Source organism: Carassius auratus, chromosome 2 (assembly GCF_003368295.1).
Source record: "Carassius auratus strain Wakin chromosome 2, ASM336829v1, whole genome shotgun sequence".
NCBI lineage: Eukaryota > Metazoa > Chordata > Actinopteri > Cypriniformes > Cyprinidae > Carassius > Carassius auratus.
The window spans coordinates 12,642,777-12,661,483 of record NC_039244.1 but is presented as its reverse complement, the minus strand read 5'-3'; the positions used below and the strand labels follow the sequence as shown (position 1 = coordinate 12,661,483).

The 18,707-nt window shown below is 40.0% G+C and overlaps 1 protein-coding gene across 2 annotated transcripts; it reads right to left on the bottom strand.

Moving 5' to 3' along the window:
* Positions 1 to 668: 668 nt before the first annotated feature.
* On the bottom strand, positions 669 to 11,776 carry LOC113116047 (MAP kinase-interacting serine/threonine-protein kinase 2-like). Of its 2 annotated transcripts, XM_026283896.1 has the most exons (14): positions 11,665 to 11,769; positions 11,124 to 11,284; positions 10,938 to 11,025; positions 10,642 to 10,743; positions 10,449 to 10,546; positions 8,789 to 8,868; positions 8,360 to 8,433; positions 8,020 to 8,124; positions 7,877 to 7,932; positions 7,535 to 7,630; positions 3,610 to 3,804; positions 3,147 to 3,311; positions 2,987 to 3,027; positions 669 to 2,643 (listed from the first exon to the last, which is right to left on the bottom strand). In XM_026283896.1, the coding sequence occupies exons 2-14, from the start codon at positions 11,172 to 11,174 to the stop codon at positions 2,364 to 2,366; spliced, it is 1,431 nt and encodes a 476-aa protein (XP_026139681.1). In that variant the 5' UTR covers positions 11,175 to 11,284; positions 11,665 to 11,769; the 3' UTR covers positions 669 to 2,363. The 2 variants fall into 2 exon arrangements, with proteins under 2 accessions (XP_026139681.1, XP_026139672.1); XM_026283887.1 differs by having other exon boundaries at positions 7,877 to 8,124; positions 11,665 to 11,776.
* Between the last annotated feature and the right edge of the window lie 6,931 nt (positions 11,777 to 18,707).

The window sequence follows — 18,707 nt, the reverse complement described above, 5'->3', positions numbered from 1 at the left end:
ACAAATGAAGCATGGAGGCATACACGAAGCCTTGAATACACTCCAGACTCCAAACTGATCTCAAATTGTGCTCTTACATATGTTTTGGAGTTTGCTGAAGAATCTCATTCCGTTCAAGAGTAACAGTTTTAGTAAAAGTGGCTAACTGAGTCCTTCTAATTTTGGTCTACTTTTGGAAGGGATTCGAAACTTAATTTTTTTTAAATAATTATTGATATTCACTCCAGAGAATTTTTCTACACTGGTTTGGTTCCGATGGGCCAAAAAACCTGTAATTAGTTTACAAAAAAAAAAAATCCAAAACACCAAAGATTTTGATCGAATGGAGTTTGACATTTGTTGTGATCCAAGGATTTAGATGCAATTTTGTACTTTTGATTGCTGTAGTGCCCACATCAGATCAATTGGGGTGTCGTTGAAGGCTGAGTATTACCATCCCTCCAAATTTCAAGTTTTTACAAATGACGGTTTGGTCTGCCTGATCAGTTTTGTTGAGAATACTAAACCTTTACCATTCTAACAACTACATGCTTGATCCCCTAATAATAATAATAATAATAATAATAATTCAGATTTAAGGTAGTCAGTCAATTATGAGAGTGTTTTTACAAGAAAGCTGTGACCACTCTAGCTGAACAATTTTCCATGTTCTTTATTTTGGCCCCCTGGGTCAGATGAGAAACAAATGGTACAACCACATGAAAATACAAGATAAACATGAAAGCTACGCCACTGGCCCTTAAAATAAATGTAGACTAGTAATTTCCATGTATGAGGGGGTTCAAAAATTAATGAAAATACAATTGCAAGTAAAAAACAAAACAAAATGAGGTCTTTCTCAGAAAGAAAGAATAAACTCAGCATATTCCAAAGTGGTTTCCATCAGAAAAAGAGGAAATCGACTATATGCATTTTAAGATAAAAAAAAAAAAAAAAAAAAAAAGCTTTTTTTCCACTCCGAGGGAGTAGGAGCACTTGGTTTTGTTCCTGGTCGATCTGCATATTTACTGGTGATACTATCTGAAAAAAAAAAAAAAAAAAGTCTACATTCACCTTAGAAAGAAACTGCGGTACAACAGCATCACCGAGAAAAAAAATAAAAATAAAAAAGGGAAAGAAGGGATGGGTGGGGAATTTCTCACATTCTCTCATACAAGTTCAACGTCCTTACATTTTTAAAAACAAATATACAAGACACTTAAAAAAAAAGGAGGATGAAAATATCCCTTTCTAGCACACACACAAAAATTAATACAATAAAACAATTTAAAAAAGGGTGGTGGCAAAATAATATAGCAGCATGGCAACGTCGGTAGGTTTCTTGCAAATCTGAGCTTCACCTTTTCATTAGATATTGGCCTACAAGTACAAAATTGAGGCTAACAGAAGGTTCTTTTCAAGGAATAATCACCTTTATTCATACAGTGAATAAAGTCATTGACAGAGATCGTGATCACGAAACATTCAATGACTAACTGAATGAATGGTGAAAATGGTAGAGAATTTCTAAGAATTAGCTGAAGAACCTTGAAATGCACCTCTGGCAGTTCCTTAAACCCCCATGACATGGCATTTCAGGCCAAAAGGGAGAGGAAGCATGAGGAAAGAAAAGGGGGAGGAAATAGGACTATGCAACCAATTCCTGTTTACCTGAGAAGGCCAAGTACAAAAGTTGCACTGTACTGCTCGCTCTCCCTTTCCAGTGCGAGGACAAAACATGGAACACCAATGAACTGACACAGAATAGGTCTTTCTGCTTTAAAATCTGCTTTGGTTTCTCATTTAGAGAGAGATCCTGAGGTTTCTTATGAAAACATTGAGGAGATTTACTTTTGGCAGAACATAAGTGCTAACAGTTGATTAAAAAGGAGGCCCTTTTTGGACAGTTACACAGTCTTGGTCTGCCATCAATATCATTTGGTGAGTAACTGATCGAGAAATACGTCTCAAAGTGGCATTTGTACATATCAAATGAACTCAAAGGCAAATAGCAAAAAATGTTTTTGCTGATGCTTCAAAATTAAATAGCTTAGTTGGGGTCCAGTTTCAGATGAATGGAAGCAACTTGAATCCTTTGGTTCCAAAGGGTTTTCATGAACATTGTTACAGTTGACAGATTCCTGGGACTCTCAGACATCAACAAGTCTTTTTCTTGGCCACAACATGCTTTTTATCCAATCAAAACTATGTTTGCAGGGGGCATTTGAGGTGCTTTAAGTGCTACAAGCGTCAGAGACCTTTTCACAAGAGCTTAGAGCCCATAAAGTAAGTGGGCAGAGAGGTCAGAGGTCAACACTCTGTCTATTTGAAGAGTCCAATAGAGGTGGTCAGTGGAGAGCAGAGGCTGGAGAATGTGGTAGAGATCAGGCACAGTTGCCCACAATCACAAGTGGGGTGAGGAGCTGGCGTAGTTCAGCGGCGCACACTGCCCCTCGGTGCTGGCTGCCTGGGGTCTTCCTGCGGTGGGCCAGCATGGAGCAGGAGGAAGGAGCCAACCGCATGGAGCCAGCGCTAGAGGAGAGGAGAAGCGGGGAAGAGAGCTCATTCTCTAGCTGCTCCTCACTCTCTTCCCTCTCAGCCAGCTGCCGGTTCATGGCTACAGCCTGCCCCGCAAAGAACGTCAGGTCCAGAGCGCTCCCACCCCTGGAGAAAGAACATTGAAGGTCAGGTAAGCATGATTAATGCTCTGCTATTTATGGTCAAAACTATTGCTGCTGGAATTTATAAAATGTATCACCCCCAATATACTTCTAAATTGGAGAAAACACTGGCATTGCACCATTTCCAACTAACAACATTAGGAGAAAATAAGGTACGCAAACTTTCCAAAAAAAGCTTGCTCTGGTTGGTAAACAACTTTGAACTACAGTACCATTGCTCCATGGCAATTACTTAACCGGTAGGTGTGCTCAGGTATTTCAAGCTAACAAAAAATGAAATAACTTTGCTTCAAGTATATCAGGACATTAGTATGAAATATACTCGCCTCTGATGTAAAATAGATGCAGACACAGCGTTGGGTGCACACTAAGGTGAAGAATACAAATGGGTCACAAAACATGATTTGATACGGTCCAAGCAGCAAATCATTTAATTGGGTTAAATAAAGTGTCAGAAGTCCTAGAGCTGGAAGGGAATGAACATACCCCCTTGACCCAAGGGTGCTGTAGAACTTGGGCAGCACTGAGGCGGTTTTTGGCGTCCCGCACCAACAGCCTGGTGATGAGATCTTTGGCTGCAGGGGAGATGTGTGCCCAGTCCTTCTCTGGAAACTCATACTTGCCTTCTTGAATACTCTCAAACAGCATGCACTGAGGACACATTGTGATGAATGACAATAAACATCAATTTTCAGAAGAAATATCTCTTTATGGGGTCAACCATAAGTTTTTTTTTTAAATTGGCTTTTCAAACTTGTGACAATGCAAACCAATAGGTCTAGTGATGATTTAGTCGGGCAGTCCTTACTGTCAAACCCTGACTATGAAACCAGATGGCTAGACCAGGTCATTCCTGCTATGATTCAATGGAAAGTTTTGAACTTTCAGTACTTTCGATACTGAACACTTTCCCAGGAAACTGTGTGTCTTGCCTAAGTAAGTGGAGTACCTGGCAGGCTTGGCAGGGCTCTCCCCAGTCCCAACCACAGTCTGTTCCACAGCGACCCACAAAGGGCGGGTATCCACTCAGCATGATGTAGAGGATGACGCCAAGGCTCCACAAGTCACAGCGCTTGTCGTAGATGCTAGCTTCTTCACTAAAGGCCTCCACCACCTCAGGGGCCATGTATTCAGCTGAGCCACACTGTAAGAAGAAAATAAATATTTAGTACTGTAATAGTCCTCAGACACGCGAGGAAAAGCCCACAAATCTCCCCCTGGGTTTTAAAGGCCACAAAGACTCGTGGCTAGAGCAGGGAGGAACTATCCTGTTTCGGTTCATGTTTACTACATACATACTCATGACTGTCCCATAATCATGTCACCAGTATGAAAGACGGTCAGGACAGTTGACGCCTTGAACGGACAAATACATACAAAGTATGTTACAATACCCACCTTGGCAAGTAACTTTGTAGCTTTAACAATGATTAATCAATATATAATGTATACAGTGTAGTACAAATTTTATTAGATTTTTTTTCCATATGGTTTCTGTTCCAGGCTTGCACACAAACTGCATTGCATTTTTTGAAAATGTAATTTGTGTGGAAATATCACAAAAGTATATAAACGGCCATTATCAGAGACCAGAGATGCTGGAGACTGAAGCAAAGAAGAGAAAATACTGTATTAGGCAGAACAAACTCTCGATTCACACAATATTGGAAGAAAGTCCTTTTAAATTGGGATGGAGGTTTATCTGACTGTTATCAGAAAAGCTTACATGGCGCTTTTCATATTGCATCTGTAATGCATACTGAAGTAGTATTTATAAGTGCAGAGCTGCTGTATTTAGAACGGTAACCAAGGAAACGCTAAATTACTGCTGTTCCAAAAGCGCCACCTGCTGTCAGAGAGCGAATTTGCGTTTTCATTCAGTCCATCTGCATTTTATGTTGTGTAGTTTCTTAAAGCTAATTTCATACTATTCTGATTTTGCAGAATTAGTTTAATCAAAAACCACACGTTACATGCGTGTAGCATTTGTGACTAAAATGCGTGGAAGCCTAGTTTTAAATGGCCACAGATATTTTCAATCTTTCTCATTTATTGCTTCAGATAATTAAATAAATTATATGATTATTCCATTTCTGTAACCAAACACTTACAAACCTAAAGCACAGTTTAATTTGTATTTTTGTTTTGCTGTGGTATCGAAATCAAGATTTGTAAAATTTGATTGGGGTCTAAAAATGTTGGGGTCATTTAAGCTTATAAAAAAATAAAAATAAATAAAAAAGTGATAAAAGCAACCATTTAAGTTTTTGTGACAGGGCCAGTGAAAATATTGACATTGAATGTAAAAAAAAAATATATATATAAATAATATTTGAAGCACTGGCCTGACTGGGCCAGCAGAAAATAAAAAATCCTTAACATTGAGCCCTGGCCATCTAGAGCTACAACATTTATCAGAGAGTTACCAGCACTCGGCTTGGCCTCTCCTGTTTGTTTTCACCTGCAGGGCATTATCAAGTTCATTGTTCGGAGTTGAGCTCGGGTGGCCTGATCTGATTCAGAGCAGGGCGCGTCAGCGGACAATGGTCCCAGCAGGGCCCACAGGCTGCTACTGCGGTCTGCACTGCGTCATGTGCAAACTAGGCCAAAAGGTTGCTGCTCTGGGAGGAAAAAAAAGAAAGAGGATTTAAGCCACTCTACACCAGCTGGGGATAAACAAGTCCCAACCCTGTTTGACTGTTACATAATGCACACGTATGAATGGACACTCTGAATGATGCACTTATACTTAATGCAACAAACAAAACCACTCCGTGAGAACAGAGGAGGTTAGCAGTTTAGCGGGACACGAGCAAACCAGTTTATTTTTATTTTTTATAGAAGTGCGGCTGTCTCGTAAAAGATGGTTATACAACTAATGTATGAGTCACTGATGCAAACGGAGGAAGCTGATGATGTTATGCCGATGTTTCGATGCAGACCGAGGGGCGGAGACTACAGATCCTCAAATGACACTCCAAAAAACAAGCCAGGATTGCAATCTCTCTGACCCTGACAAATCAACCTTGCAAGCACATGACACATTCCCTCAAACTATTCAAGCTGTTTAAAGGTGTCAGGGGCATCACTTTATGGGAAATGTGATAACCAACAATAATAAAGTGTGCCATAATAAAATCCGACTGTGTGGTTTTACCGCAAGTTGTCCTTGTAATCTGAAATAAGAGCTCTTGGCTAACCGATCATTCAAAGCTAATACAAGATCACTTTTTACAAGATCAGATTGTGGGAGCACAACTGAAACACTTCCACTAGGCACATAACTATAGTACTTGTCCCACATCAGGAAAAGTACATGGATTTATCAAATCACAGACAGTCCAGCAATGATCCCCAATTGTCAGTTTATTGCCGGCTGGTTTTGCTTTCAGCATGACTGGGCTCTTACAGTACGCTCCACTCAACAAGAGGAAATCTTAGGAGCGTCACACAAAGCAGTCTCTGTCGGAGCCCTAGCCACTTCCTCTCATCATTAGAAAGAAAAAAATGTTGTTTCCAGCCCACAAATAGGTTACAGAATAATTATTTGCAAATAATTTGCCAGGCACAAGAGTGTAGCGGTGCACAAAACAAAAGACGGAAACCCTGAGTAAATGTACACCATGTACATGTTTGTCAGTGACTTAAGCCACTGCAAGTTATCTTTGGAATTGCATCAGTCTCAATAACTATGTTCTTGGATGTTTATGAAGCAAATGTTATCATGGCAAGACAGGACTTTAGCTTTTAGTTTCCCTGGTGACTATTCTAGCAAGCAAAACCACAATTGTGGGAGAAGATTGGAAATGCAAAGGATTTCAAAGTGACCGTTCACCCAAAAATGAAAACGGTGTCATCTGTTATTCAATGTTCAAAACTCTTAAGACATTTATTCATAGAGTACATTTAAGCTTCTACGGACCATATTTGATGCATGTTGATAAATTCCTAAATATGACTTAAATTAAATGTGTTCATCATACAAAGTGTACCTCTTTAGAAGGATTGGATTAAACTGCACAGTTCATTTAGATTTCTTAAGATGCCTTCATAAACCTTTAAGAACAATCAACATTTTAGTAGTAATAACTTTTAATGGAGATACAATCTCTGAGGTTTTATTTAAAGAAAGAACAGACCATACATAACCACAACCCAGTGGTAAGCCAGTCTGAGCACTTCAAAAGCATCTGAAAACCCCAGGGTGAAAGGATCTCCATGAGGAATTTTCTTTATACTCTCTGTACATGTACATTAAAAGACCTTTGCCCATTCCATTCAGACTCAAGAGCTGATAAACCTGCTTTTAGTATACAGGGTTCCTTGATCTGTAATCTTGAGAATCCTTTGACCAAGGTAACATCAAAACCTGGTCAACCCTAACAAAGTTCAGTTACTGGAGGTGATCACTTGGAGGTTTATTGGCTGAGGCTTAAAATCAGTAACCTTTAAAATCACAACTCGTCTTATTTTGACATTTAGGAAAACGGTCTAGTTTTAGAGTCTTGAATTATGTTACACCAAATTAAAATGTCGGTGACATATGTCCATATGGAAACATAGTGTGAATAAGTCTTCAAAATCTTCAAATCAAAATGCTAAATATTTGATCCTTTCTGGCTGAAGTCTCAACTCCCCCTCACTTTTCCATTGTCCTACAGGTCTGCAATTCACGTTTTTAACATTTTTATTAAATGGAAAAAACACTATAATTTCATAAAGATTAAGTTGAAATTAATTTTATTGCAAGAGGTGTTATTCACTATTTATTTAAATCGAGTGATATCATATAGGTCATCAGCTACCCTGCGGTCTAAGATACTGGCGAACAAAAAGTCCATATCAGTCAACCATTAATATAGGGTTAAACTCACTGGAGTCAAGAGCTCAGGGGTGGAGATGGGAGAGCGGTCACTATTCAGTTTGATCCCGCTACCCAAATCAAAATCGCAGATCTTCACTGGAGAGATCTACAGAAAAGAAAGAAAAAAATAATCCTATAAATGCAACAGTCTGAAATGAAATGATTAAGAAGTGGGGCCATTGAGAATTCCTAAAACAATAACCGGCTTAATTCAGGTTTTTGTTCAAGAGCACAAAAAGCACATAAAATGTTACTGTACCCAACAGATTTGTGAAAAATCTGGTCAGAAATGCAGTGCATGTGTGTTCTCCTCAGATGTTTCATGTCTCCTCATGTACAGAGAGAGACTCACCCTGTCACTATGTTCACAGAGGATGTTCTCTGGCTTTAGGTCTCGATGTGCCATCCCTATAACGAGACATAAACAATCATCTTTTGATAATATATAGGGTGCATGATTAACATTACATTGTATCATCACTAACATGTTCCAACCTTTGTTGTGTAGGAAGTCCAGAGCACTGGCGATGTCCTGCACCACTATGCTGGCTTCCTGCTCATTGAAGTGTTGTCTTCGGTGTATGTGAGTCAAGATAGAACCTGGGAAATCGAATGGATGCATGAAGATTTAGGATTATAGATTATTTACAAAATGAACACACACACTGGTTCAAAAGTCTAGGGCTTTATGTTTTTGAAATGTCTTATGCTTACGAAGGCTGCATTTATTTTAATAATGATTTTTTTTTTTTTAATGCATACATTTTGTATTTTATTTTAATACACCATATCAGCAGTACTAATTTCCATATACACAAAAAAAAAAAATACTTACCACCTCTCAGTTTCTCAAAGACTAAATAAAATTTGTCCTCTTCCTCAAAGTATTCCACCAATTCCAAAATGTTTCTGTGGTGAGAAAAAAAAAACATTAATAATCAATTATGCACATGGAATCTTAATGAGCTTCACAAGTGTTGTTCCAAAACTTAGTAAGCAGTCTTGCAGTCCATGTAGGAAGCTGTCTTTAAGGCAGCATCCTGACGGTCACAATACTCATAATACATAATACTTGAAGCATTTAAAAAAAAAAAAAAACACTTAAATACTAGGCAAAGTAGAGTTTTAAATGAAACTTCTCTCCCCTTTGCCACCATGTTGGGTTTATTTTTTTTTTCCCCACAGAGTTTGTTGCAATGCACTTTGGAATTAGTTTACATGCAATTTTGCCTAAACCAGTAGTGTCACACAGGGATTCCCGTACCTGTGGCCCTGGCACTGGTAGAGCATCTCCACCTCCCTGAAAACACGGCTCCGACTGTGGCCTGGCCTCTTCTCAATTATCTGTATAACATTGAAACATCATATTAATGGCCATCCATGCCATCCAAGTATTCAGCTTCCGTAGACAGATCTGCATGTCCCTCTGTGGATCCCCAACACTCGCTGTGTGTGGGAGATTAGCAAGCACACAGATGACACCCACTGCCTGCCTACAAAAGAACATCTCAGACCACTGATTCAGCAGGTCACCACATGGTCATCAGGCTTTACAAGCTGGAGGACTAGACAGACGATCCGGTTTCTCAACATGCAGGGTGTCCAGACCATGTGCGTAGTACAAAGTAGTGGCAGGTTCCTCACCCGTAGTAAATGGTTGATTCATTTAGAATTAAATTCCCTAATAGAACCAACAATGCCACCGATTTTCTGGTTTTGTTCACTTGGTGCAGCGCCATAAAAAAAGGACATCAATAGCTAGGAAACTGTTAATAAGCAGAGTATAGCAGTGAACTTAGAATTAAATAGCAGAACTTGTATATTGAATTTTACACTGCCGTTCAAAAGCTTGCCATCGGAGTTTGTGTTTGTCCATTTTTAAAACTAATCTCTTAGGCACACCATGCCTGCATTTATTGATCAAATACATTACAAACCGTTATATTGTGAAATAATACAATTTAAAACAAATGTTGTCCATTTCAATTTTAAAATGGGAGTTTTGATTGCAAAGCTGAAACTGCAGCATCCCATGATCCTTCAGAAATCATTCTAATACGCTGATTTGCGGTTCATGAAACTCTTCTTAGCAATGATGAAAACAGTTGTGCCACTTCGAGGAAACCAAATTCCTTAAATGGACAGAAAGAACAGCATTTGTGTTTTAATAAAACTTTAGTAGCGATATAAATGTCTTTACCATTACTTTAAATCAATTTAATGCAAACTTGCTGAAAAGTATTAATTTAAAAAAAATAAAACTCTTTCTGTGCCCAAACCTTTGAACAGTAGTCTGTTTCTAAAGGGCTCACACTAACATCATTTGTTGCCTCCCTTGATTCAGTCTATGTGCTGGTTTGTCTTCCATCTGTCCCTTTGACTGTACCTAATAAAATCCATTTAGCTTGGCTTGTAGACTATTATTCCAAACAGATAATTATTATTATCAAACAGATGTAACGAGAGACACCACACTGCATTTTCAAAGATCGCATGACCTGCGTCACAATATCAACAATTGAAAAGAGGAAGTTTCTCTGCTGAGCAGGCACTGTGGTCATTTATATTTTTGTTCCACAGCTGCAGCACGGTAGCTGGCAGGCCATTTTTCCAGAGAGAAGTACACGTAACATAACAAAAAAAAATCCGCTTATAAAGAACACAGCTGAAACGTCCATGAATCAAAGCTGGTGTGATGAGAGCCGTCACAAGATCAGCTCAAATCACATTTCTAACTGATCATAATTAACACCCAACTACAGTGAGCTCCAATTTGGCCACGGTCTGAGATTCTGTGACCACTAAATCAGAGCAATAATCATGCGATAAGACACTGATTATTTGATAGCTCCATGAGCAGTGAGCAGTGACAACAGTTTGTTTAGCAGTATGCTATCGAACTAAAAGAGGGTGCTGATACTTGCCTTTACTGCATATTCTTTATTGGTGATCAGATTGATGCAGGTGTGAACAACAGCATAAGCCCCTTCTCCAAGAATCTCATTTTGTAGTTTGTAAACATCTAGAAATGAAAAAAAGAAAGAATATTTTCCCTCCTTAGAAGGTGAAGCTGTACTCCAGGCTTGAGCATGTACAAAAAGGCAAAAAAGGGCTTGCCTTCAAAACGTCCTGAGAAACTGTCAGTGGCTCTGCATCTTTTTTTCTTCTTATTTCTCTTCTTGGCATCAGGGATATTGATGGGCCGGCTGGATGGTATGTCTTAAAAAAATTAAAATAAAGTTAAGATGAACAATGTGTGCTAAGTCCATCACTCTAATCTTTTATGAATTTTGCATAAAGCTTGAGAGATGGGCATTATCTCCTCAATAAGCATTTCATCAGGGTTTACTTCAGCTTCAAAAACTGATAATAATGGTCAATATTAATGGAAAAAGTAGGCAAAACAGCAGTACCAGGCCTTGGCGAGCGGTCGAACTTGAAGGACAAGTCAAGATGGGGTTCAGAATCTATGAATTCATCAGTCTTGAAAGGATTTTGCCCCTGGGAACAAGAAACAAGGGTAACAAATGAAAGTCTGCCATTTCACACTCACTCAGGACACAAAACATTTTCTGGTAAATCAGAAGCAATTGCGAAACCTTGAAGGAGCGATGGAATCCTCTGACCTCTGTGATTTTGTTTTGCACCATGTTTTCAAATGGTCAGATAATGATGTGCAGCTTGGTGCTTTAACACCGTTCAGTGGCTCCCTTTCAATCAAATACTGATCACCTCTGATCTGATCACCTCAAGATGACTCCTGCTTACACAGAGACAGAAATATCATCGTGGCCCTGAACTGATGCTCTTCAGCAAAATAATCTCAAATAAAATAAAAAAAGGATAGGAAAGCTCATGTACAGACTTGTATTTTTCGCATTGCAAGTCAACAAAGTCGGGAAATTTAATATAGAAAAATGAATTAACTTTCTATTAAAATTGAGAATTTGGATCAACGGAGAAGTCTTATGTAGGCTAATTTAAGCAGTTTAATCTTAGTTTACAAACTAATTTACCATTAACCCATCTCTAGACAGCATGTGGTTTCAGTCAAAAATACCGGAGGTTTTAAATGTTTCTCCTTCCTTAAAAGGAGTTCCAGGAATAATTTTATAGGTAGGGGAATGGGATTCGTCTTACCCCGTTACTAGCCGTGAGACGCCAGCGTTCACGTTGCTTCGACCTACCCTTTAATAGTCTATTACTCTGTGTTTGTCAATTGTAAACTAAAATTGAGAGCACAACGCATATATAAGGTCGTATCTCACACTCCGCCCACTCTACATTCCACATCCAATCAAAATCATTGTTATGAGACTCCGAATTAAAAACTAAGAACACCATTGGACATGTCAATAACAGGGGCGGGGCATCCCGTTCCTAAAGTCATCTATTCAGAATCTGAACTGGACTGGCACTTTATTAGGGACCGGACTTCTAAATGAACACACTTCATGAAACACACACACACACACACACAAATAACATTTTTCTACGTAAAGCTACAAACCAGGTCTGGAAAAGACTGAAATTTGATGGCCAAAACCTATAATATTCCAGTGTTTACTGTTGAACTATTGGAAAAGAAAATATTGAAAGGTGCAATATCACAACCCAAAACATAGAAACATTTATTCATGTTTAATATTCCCAACATCTTAATTGAATAATTTTATTCAATCATTTCATATGGCTGGTCTGAATTATCAACAATTACTTACGCCAATAAAAGCGGATGATTGGAATTTTCTTAAGTAAAAAGGTCTTATTGTTTACTATCATACATATGTTCATAGGTTGATGCAAATATTGTTGGTAACAGCTATTTTATAGGTTTCAAACTGTTCAAGTCAATTAAATATATAAGTATCTCATCTTAATCGTTCAGGTTATTTTCTTCTTTTTTTTTTTTGTATTTGTTATTGTTAGATTATTTTAATATAACTTAATTTATTGTTCACAACTGGTCTGTATGAGCAGGGAGGATGTGTGGCTCCCTGCAGCCATCTACTGGTCATCTCGGTCAATTAAAAATGCATACGTTTTGATGCTTTATTAATTTGCTGTTACTATTTTCTTTAAAATTCCGAAAATGCATAAGATAAACATGAATTACTTTAGTTAAATAATTACCCATATTGTGTATACAGCATTCGAATCAGTCTCTGCTAATAAATAGACTGTTTTTTTTTAACAAAAAACCCACCATTTCACTATCTCAAACAAGTTAGAACACTTCATAAGACCAACAAAAAAAAAAAAAAACACACACCCACAAAAAAACAAAAAACATTTTTAGTGAATTATTGGCCTTCTGGAAAGTATGTAAATTTACTGTGCATGTATTCAATACTGGGTAGGGGCTCCGTTTGCTTTAATTACTGCCTTAATTCAGCGTGGCATGGAGATGATCAGTTTGTGGCACTGCTGAGTTGGTATGGAAGACCAGCTTTCTTTGACAGTGGCCTTTAGCTCATCTGCATTTTTGGTCTCTTGTTACTCATTTTCCACTTGACAGTACCCCATAGATTTTCTATGGGGTTCAGATCTGGTGAGTTTGCTGGCCATTCAAGCACATCAACACCATGGTCATTTAACCAACTTTTGGTGCTTTTGGCAGTGTGGGCAGGTGCCAAATCCTGCTGGAAGATGAAATCATCATCTTCAAAAAGCTGGTTAGCAGAAAGAAGCATGAAGTGCTCAAACATTTCTTGGTAAATGGGTGCAATGACTTTGGTTCTCAAAAAACACAATGGACCAACACCAGCAGATGACATTGCCCCCCAAATCATCACAGACTGTGGAAACTTAACAATGGACTTCAAGCAACTTGTGCTATGAGCTTCTCCACCCTTCCTTCAGACTTTAGGACCTTGGTTTCCAAATGAAATACAAAACTTGCTCTCATCTGAAAAGAGGACTTTGGACCACTGGGCACCAGTCCAATTCTTCTTCTCCTTAGACCAGGTAAGACACCTCTGATGTTGTCTGTGGTTCAGCAAATTCTTTGACACGTCTATGTGCCTCAGTCCATTCCTAGTGAAGTTCACTCAAATTCTTAAATCGATTTTGCTTTACAATCCTCATAAGGCTGCGGTTCTCTCAGTTGGTTGTGCATCTTTTTCTTCCACACTTTTCCCTTCCACTCAACTTTCTGTTAACATGCTTGGATACAGCACTCTGTGAACCAAAGAAGCCAGCTTGTTTGAATGTTTGTGGCTTACCCTCCTTGTGAAGGGTGTAAGGGAAACTGGTCAATTTAGCTCAAAAGGAATCATTTAAGATTTTAAAGGGAATTTGAACAGAATCACTGTTTCATGGCTGACCATTGAGATGGCCAGCGATTCACTGAACAGGCCGTTTAACATCTGCGCAGGATATTAATATCCAAACTATAGTGAAAACACTATTAATTAGCACAGTAACAAGATCGGCAGTTTAAGACATTAATTTGTAAGCAAAAAACACGAAATACTTCTCTTTTCAATATGAATAAGACTTTATTAGATAATCTAAGACATATAAACTAATCTAACACATGAACGCACGCACTCACACATTCACACAAGTTGCAGGAAGATAGAAAGTTATGAAAGAATGAGTTTAAGAGAATGAAAATTGAAATCCCAAGTTTACAGCAATATGTGAAATTGCATAGACATGAACAACCATCAATCACTCAATTAAAGCTCGCATTGAGTTCCTCAATGAGGTTAAAATTATATTAGATACACCAGTACTGATGAGAGACTGAGGGTACTTGTGTTGCCCGTGTAAAGGGGATTGCCTTTGTTGTCACTGAAAGGGGGTTTCCCGATGTCGCTGATTGGCTGGAAGTTCAGTAGTCGTTGAAGTGACTTCTTGGGAAGCCCGTGCTTGGGCGTCTTCTGACGATGCAGAGTTTTGGGCTGGTTGTAGTTGAACGGGCACTCAAGGTCAGACTCTGAGACTCGGCGTTACAAAACTTAACTCAGAACACGAAACTCTCAAATGGAAAAGAAAATAAACTAAAGTAAAAGACTAGAAGTAAAGTTTGATGAGACTAGGTGGTGTTTCTTCTCATCGTGGCTAAGTAGCAGCAGGCATGCAGGCCGAAGCACGCTGGAACCGCGCTCAAAGAATGCTAACAGTGATGACTAAAAAAGCAAAGCTGAAAAGCAAAAGCTATAAGCAGGCAGTGGATTTAAGCAATGGACTGATATTCCTTTAGAAGTCTTTTTTTTCTGTGTTCTTTGGAGACCAGAGGTTAAAAGGTCTGGTTCTGCTAGGTGGGGGGAAGTCAATCCAAGGATCTTGTTTACTCCCGGGTTTACATGTGATGGTCGGCTGTGCATCTATTTGACCATAAATCTATACTGACCCAAATTTGACAATCTCTTCTCTGAATTGAAATTGTCAATAATTGTTCTAATGGTGTTAATGTTGAAAGCTGCTCTGTGAAATGGTTGGTTGGTTATCTTGCTTCTGACTTGTAGCACTAGGAATTGATTAACAACATCCTGTTGCCTTTCTGAGGAATTCAGCTCCTCATGTTTCAACCATAGTCCTGATCAAATCTTTAATTTGTCTGGATCGGGTCTGATACGCTACAAGGGTGTCAATGATTTTCTTCTGGACAACTGTCAGATCAGCAGTCTTCGCCATGATTGTGTGGGGTAGTGAACCAAACTGAGAGACCATTTTGAAGGCACAGGAAACCTTTGTTGGTGTTTTGAGTTGATTAGCTGATTGGAATGTCACCATATTCTAATTTGTTGAGATAGTGAATTGGTGACTTCAGTCTGTGTGCATTGAAATTATTTAATACACGAGTTTCATGATTTGAGTTGAATTACTGAAATGAACTTTTCTACAACATTATAATTTATTGAGACGCACCTGTAAATCAGCTGCTGCCATATGAGGCAATGACTTTACTTGGTTTCTCTACATAATCCATTCACTATTTTGAAAAAAAAAAAATTTGTCTGAGATGATCAAATGTCCACTTATACCGTTTCAACAAATTTTACATTTACGCGAGAAAATTTGTTAAATCATGCCCGAGTCATCAAGAGAGTATTAATGAAAGTTAGAAATACCATCCCAGGCAAAGATAGAGTTTGCTATAATATAACTGTCACAGTGTCTGGGTTGTGTTCCCTGGGTATCCACTAGATGTCATCCTTCCCCACGGTGTCTGTCACTTCATTAACCACATTCCTCACTCTCTGCCTAAATTATTGCACCCAGCTGTCACTGGTTATCAATCATCACACTCTGTCAATTCCCCATTAGCGTTTGTCTCACCCTGTGTATTTATACCCGGTCTGTCTTAGTATGTGTGACGGAGTCCTTGTTTATTCATGTCCATCAGTTTGTGCCCTTGCCCTGTGTTCATGTTTAGTTTATGTTTGGATTGATGTTTTGGTTTCGACTCATGCCTGGACTGTTTATTCTCTTTGGATTACCCCTTAATAAAAACGTACTCGCAATTGTTCTCTCTCCGTGAATCCTGTATCCCGGTCGTGACAGAAGGACTCTGTCACAGCAAGATCCAGCTGTATGTCATTTGATGTTTCCCGTTCCCTAGCTGGATGCTGGAGCGGAGAGCTAATTATTGAAGTATGACCGCCCTACGCCAAGGGGGCAATGAGGGGGGGTGCCATGGCAGATGTGTTGGGTCCTTGGCTGAGGGGCATGGGATATAATGCGCGGGCCTAAAGATTATTTCAACGCGGGCTGTGATCGGATACGGTCTCCTCAGGAGGACAAATGGCTCATTTGACCCATTCAAGGTCTGGGATTTGTTGCAACTTGCAGCGGTGGGATGTCGGGGGTGGGTGTGGCAGCAAGCCCAGAGCCACTGCCCAGGATGACCACCGATCTAGCGCCACTGCCCAAGATGGCCGCCAATCCAGCGCCACTGCACAAGGTGGTTGTCAGCCCAGAGCCACTGCCCAGGATGGCCGCCAGCCCAGCGCCAATGGCTCATTTAGACCCATTCAAGTTCTGGAATTTGTGTGCTACTTGCAGCATCGGCTTCCGTGGGATGCCGTCGGGGTGGTCGTCAGGATGGCCACCAGCCCAGCCCTGTTGCACAAGATGGCCGCCAGCCCAGCGCCACGAGACAAGATGGCCGCCAGCCATAGACAGTAAAGAAAGGACACAGCGACCCCATTGGAACTCAATTGAGACAAATGAAGCCCAGTTTTAGCGTTTTTTAGCACTTCCGTTTCTGACGCGCAGACTCAAACGAAGCTTGACGACGTCAGCAACCTGTCTGCCAGATGTAAATCTTCTAAGTAGCTGTGCGTGCAAACTGCCATCGTTAATCTTGCAGAGACGGCGAGCTTGAGCGGGGAGTTCTTTGTCGTGAGTGAGCAGGAGTAAGTATTCTGATTAATTATTTTGTATAGTATTTTAAAATGTAACGCCAGTACGCCATATTAAGTTAATTGCCTGCGAGCTTCTCCTCCTGTCTGTACGGTAATGCGACAGAGAGACGAGTGGTTATGACGCAATCGTTAGCCTATTTTTTACAAAAACTGTTTATACGGGGCCATAATGTAACATAGAAGGTAATGGAGCCCTTTATACATTGTCGTGTATCTTTAGAAATAAATAATGGACAAACAGAGTCTTTAAACGACTCAGATGTAAAGTTATTCGCTGTCAAAGTGACGCCAAAATGAATGGGAGTCAATGGGAATGCTACCGCAAGTGAAGTTCTGCTAAAAGATGGCAGCCCCCAGCCGACTTCAACTCCCGGTCGAGTTCCTTGCCCCTTGCCGCCAGCTCAGTGGCACAGCTCAAGATGGCAGCAAGCCCAGAGCCACTGCCCAGGATGACCACCGATCTAGCGCCACTGCCCAAGATGGCCGCCAATCCAGCGCCACTGCACAAGGTGGTTGTCAGCCCAGAGCCACTGCCCAGGATGGCCGCCAGCCCAGCGCCGTTGCATAAGATGGCCGCCAGCCCAGCGCCACGAGACAAGATGGCCGCTAAAGGTTCCAGTTGACCCTCCGGAGTCGAGTCAGGTTCCAGTTGACCCTCCGGAGTCGAGTCAGGTTCCAGTTGACCCTCCGGAGTCGAGTCAGTCACCGACGACCCTCCAGAGTCAGGACTAGTCACCGTTGACCTTCCAGAGGCAAGTCAAGTCACCGGTGATCTTCAAGAACAAAGGCAAGTCACCAATGATCTTCATGAGCAGAGTCAGACCACCAAGGATCTTCAGAAGCAGAGTCAAGTCAGCATTGATCTTCTCGAATCCAGTCTAAACACCATAGGGTTGCCAAAGCCTCGTCAGGTCCCAGTCGAACTCTATGAGCATCCGATGGATCCTGTTGTGGCTCCTGTTACGGAGTCCTTGTTTATTCATGTCCGTCAGTTCGTGCCCTGGCCCTTGCCCTGTGTTCATGTTTAGTTTATGTTTGGGTTTCGAGTCATTGCCTGAACTGTTTATTCTCTTTGGATTACCCCTAAATAAAAACCTACTCTCAATTGGTTCTCTCTCCGTGAATCCTTGTATCCTGGTCGTGACAATTAAACAAATGAAGTAATACATAAAGCAATATTGCATCTTTGTAAAAAATATGGATAAGGTCAGCTGCCTTTATCATGGACACAAGCTGTCATAATTCCTGTTCCAAGACCAGGGAAAGATTCTTCAATAGCAGGAAATTACAGGGCAATTCCTCTGACATCTAACCTCTGTAAAGTGATGGAAAAAATGATTGTTAACCACTTATATTATGTGTTGGAAAGCAGAGGATTAATAGCATCCTATCAGTTTGGCTTCCGATCAGGTAGATCTACTTCAGATGCATTATTAAAACTAGAAAACTGATGTAAAGAAGGCATTAACATGAAAGAAGTTTTAGTGGCAGTATACTTCGACATTGAAAAGGCATATGACATGATGTGGAGGGAAAAAGTGCTATTAAAGTTGCAGAGAATCGGAATTATAGGAAGATTTTATAATTTGGGTTTTAAGTTTCTTGTTTGGTCGACTGATTCAAATCAAAGTTGATAGTGTCTTAACTTTTAAACACTATTTAACATAGTAATCAATGATGTGTTTGGAGGAATTCATCCAGGAATTTCAACAGTATTATTTGCTGATGATGGAGCAATGTGGAATTGCGGAAAAAATGTAAAATATATTGTACATACAATTCAGGAAGTAATAGAAGACGTAGAGA

Bases quoted from the DNA above. Each gene is read 5' to 3' on its own strand.
- LOC113116047 (XM_026283887.1), bottom strand. From the start codon at position 11,174: ATGGTGCAAAACAAAATCACAGAGGTCAGAGGATTCCATCGCTCCTTC. The intron at 11,026-11,123 runs GTTTCGCAATTG...TCTTGTTCCCAG, and splicing joins GATTCCATCGCTCCTTCAAG to GGGCAAAATCCTTTCAAGAC. The intron at 3,805-7,534 runs GTGAGTTTAACC...TTCTTCTTACAG, and splicing joins CCCCTGAGCTCTTGACTCCA to TGTGGCTCAGCTGAATACAT.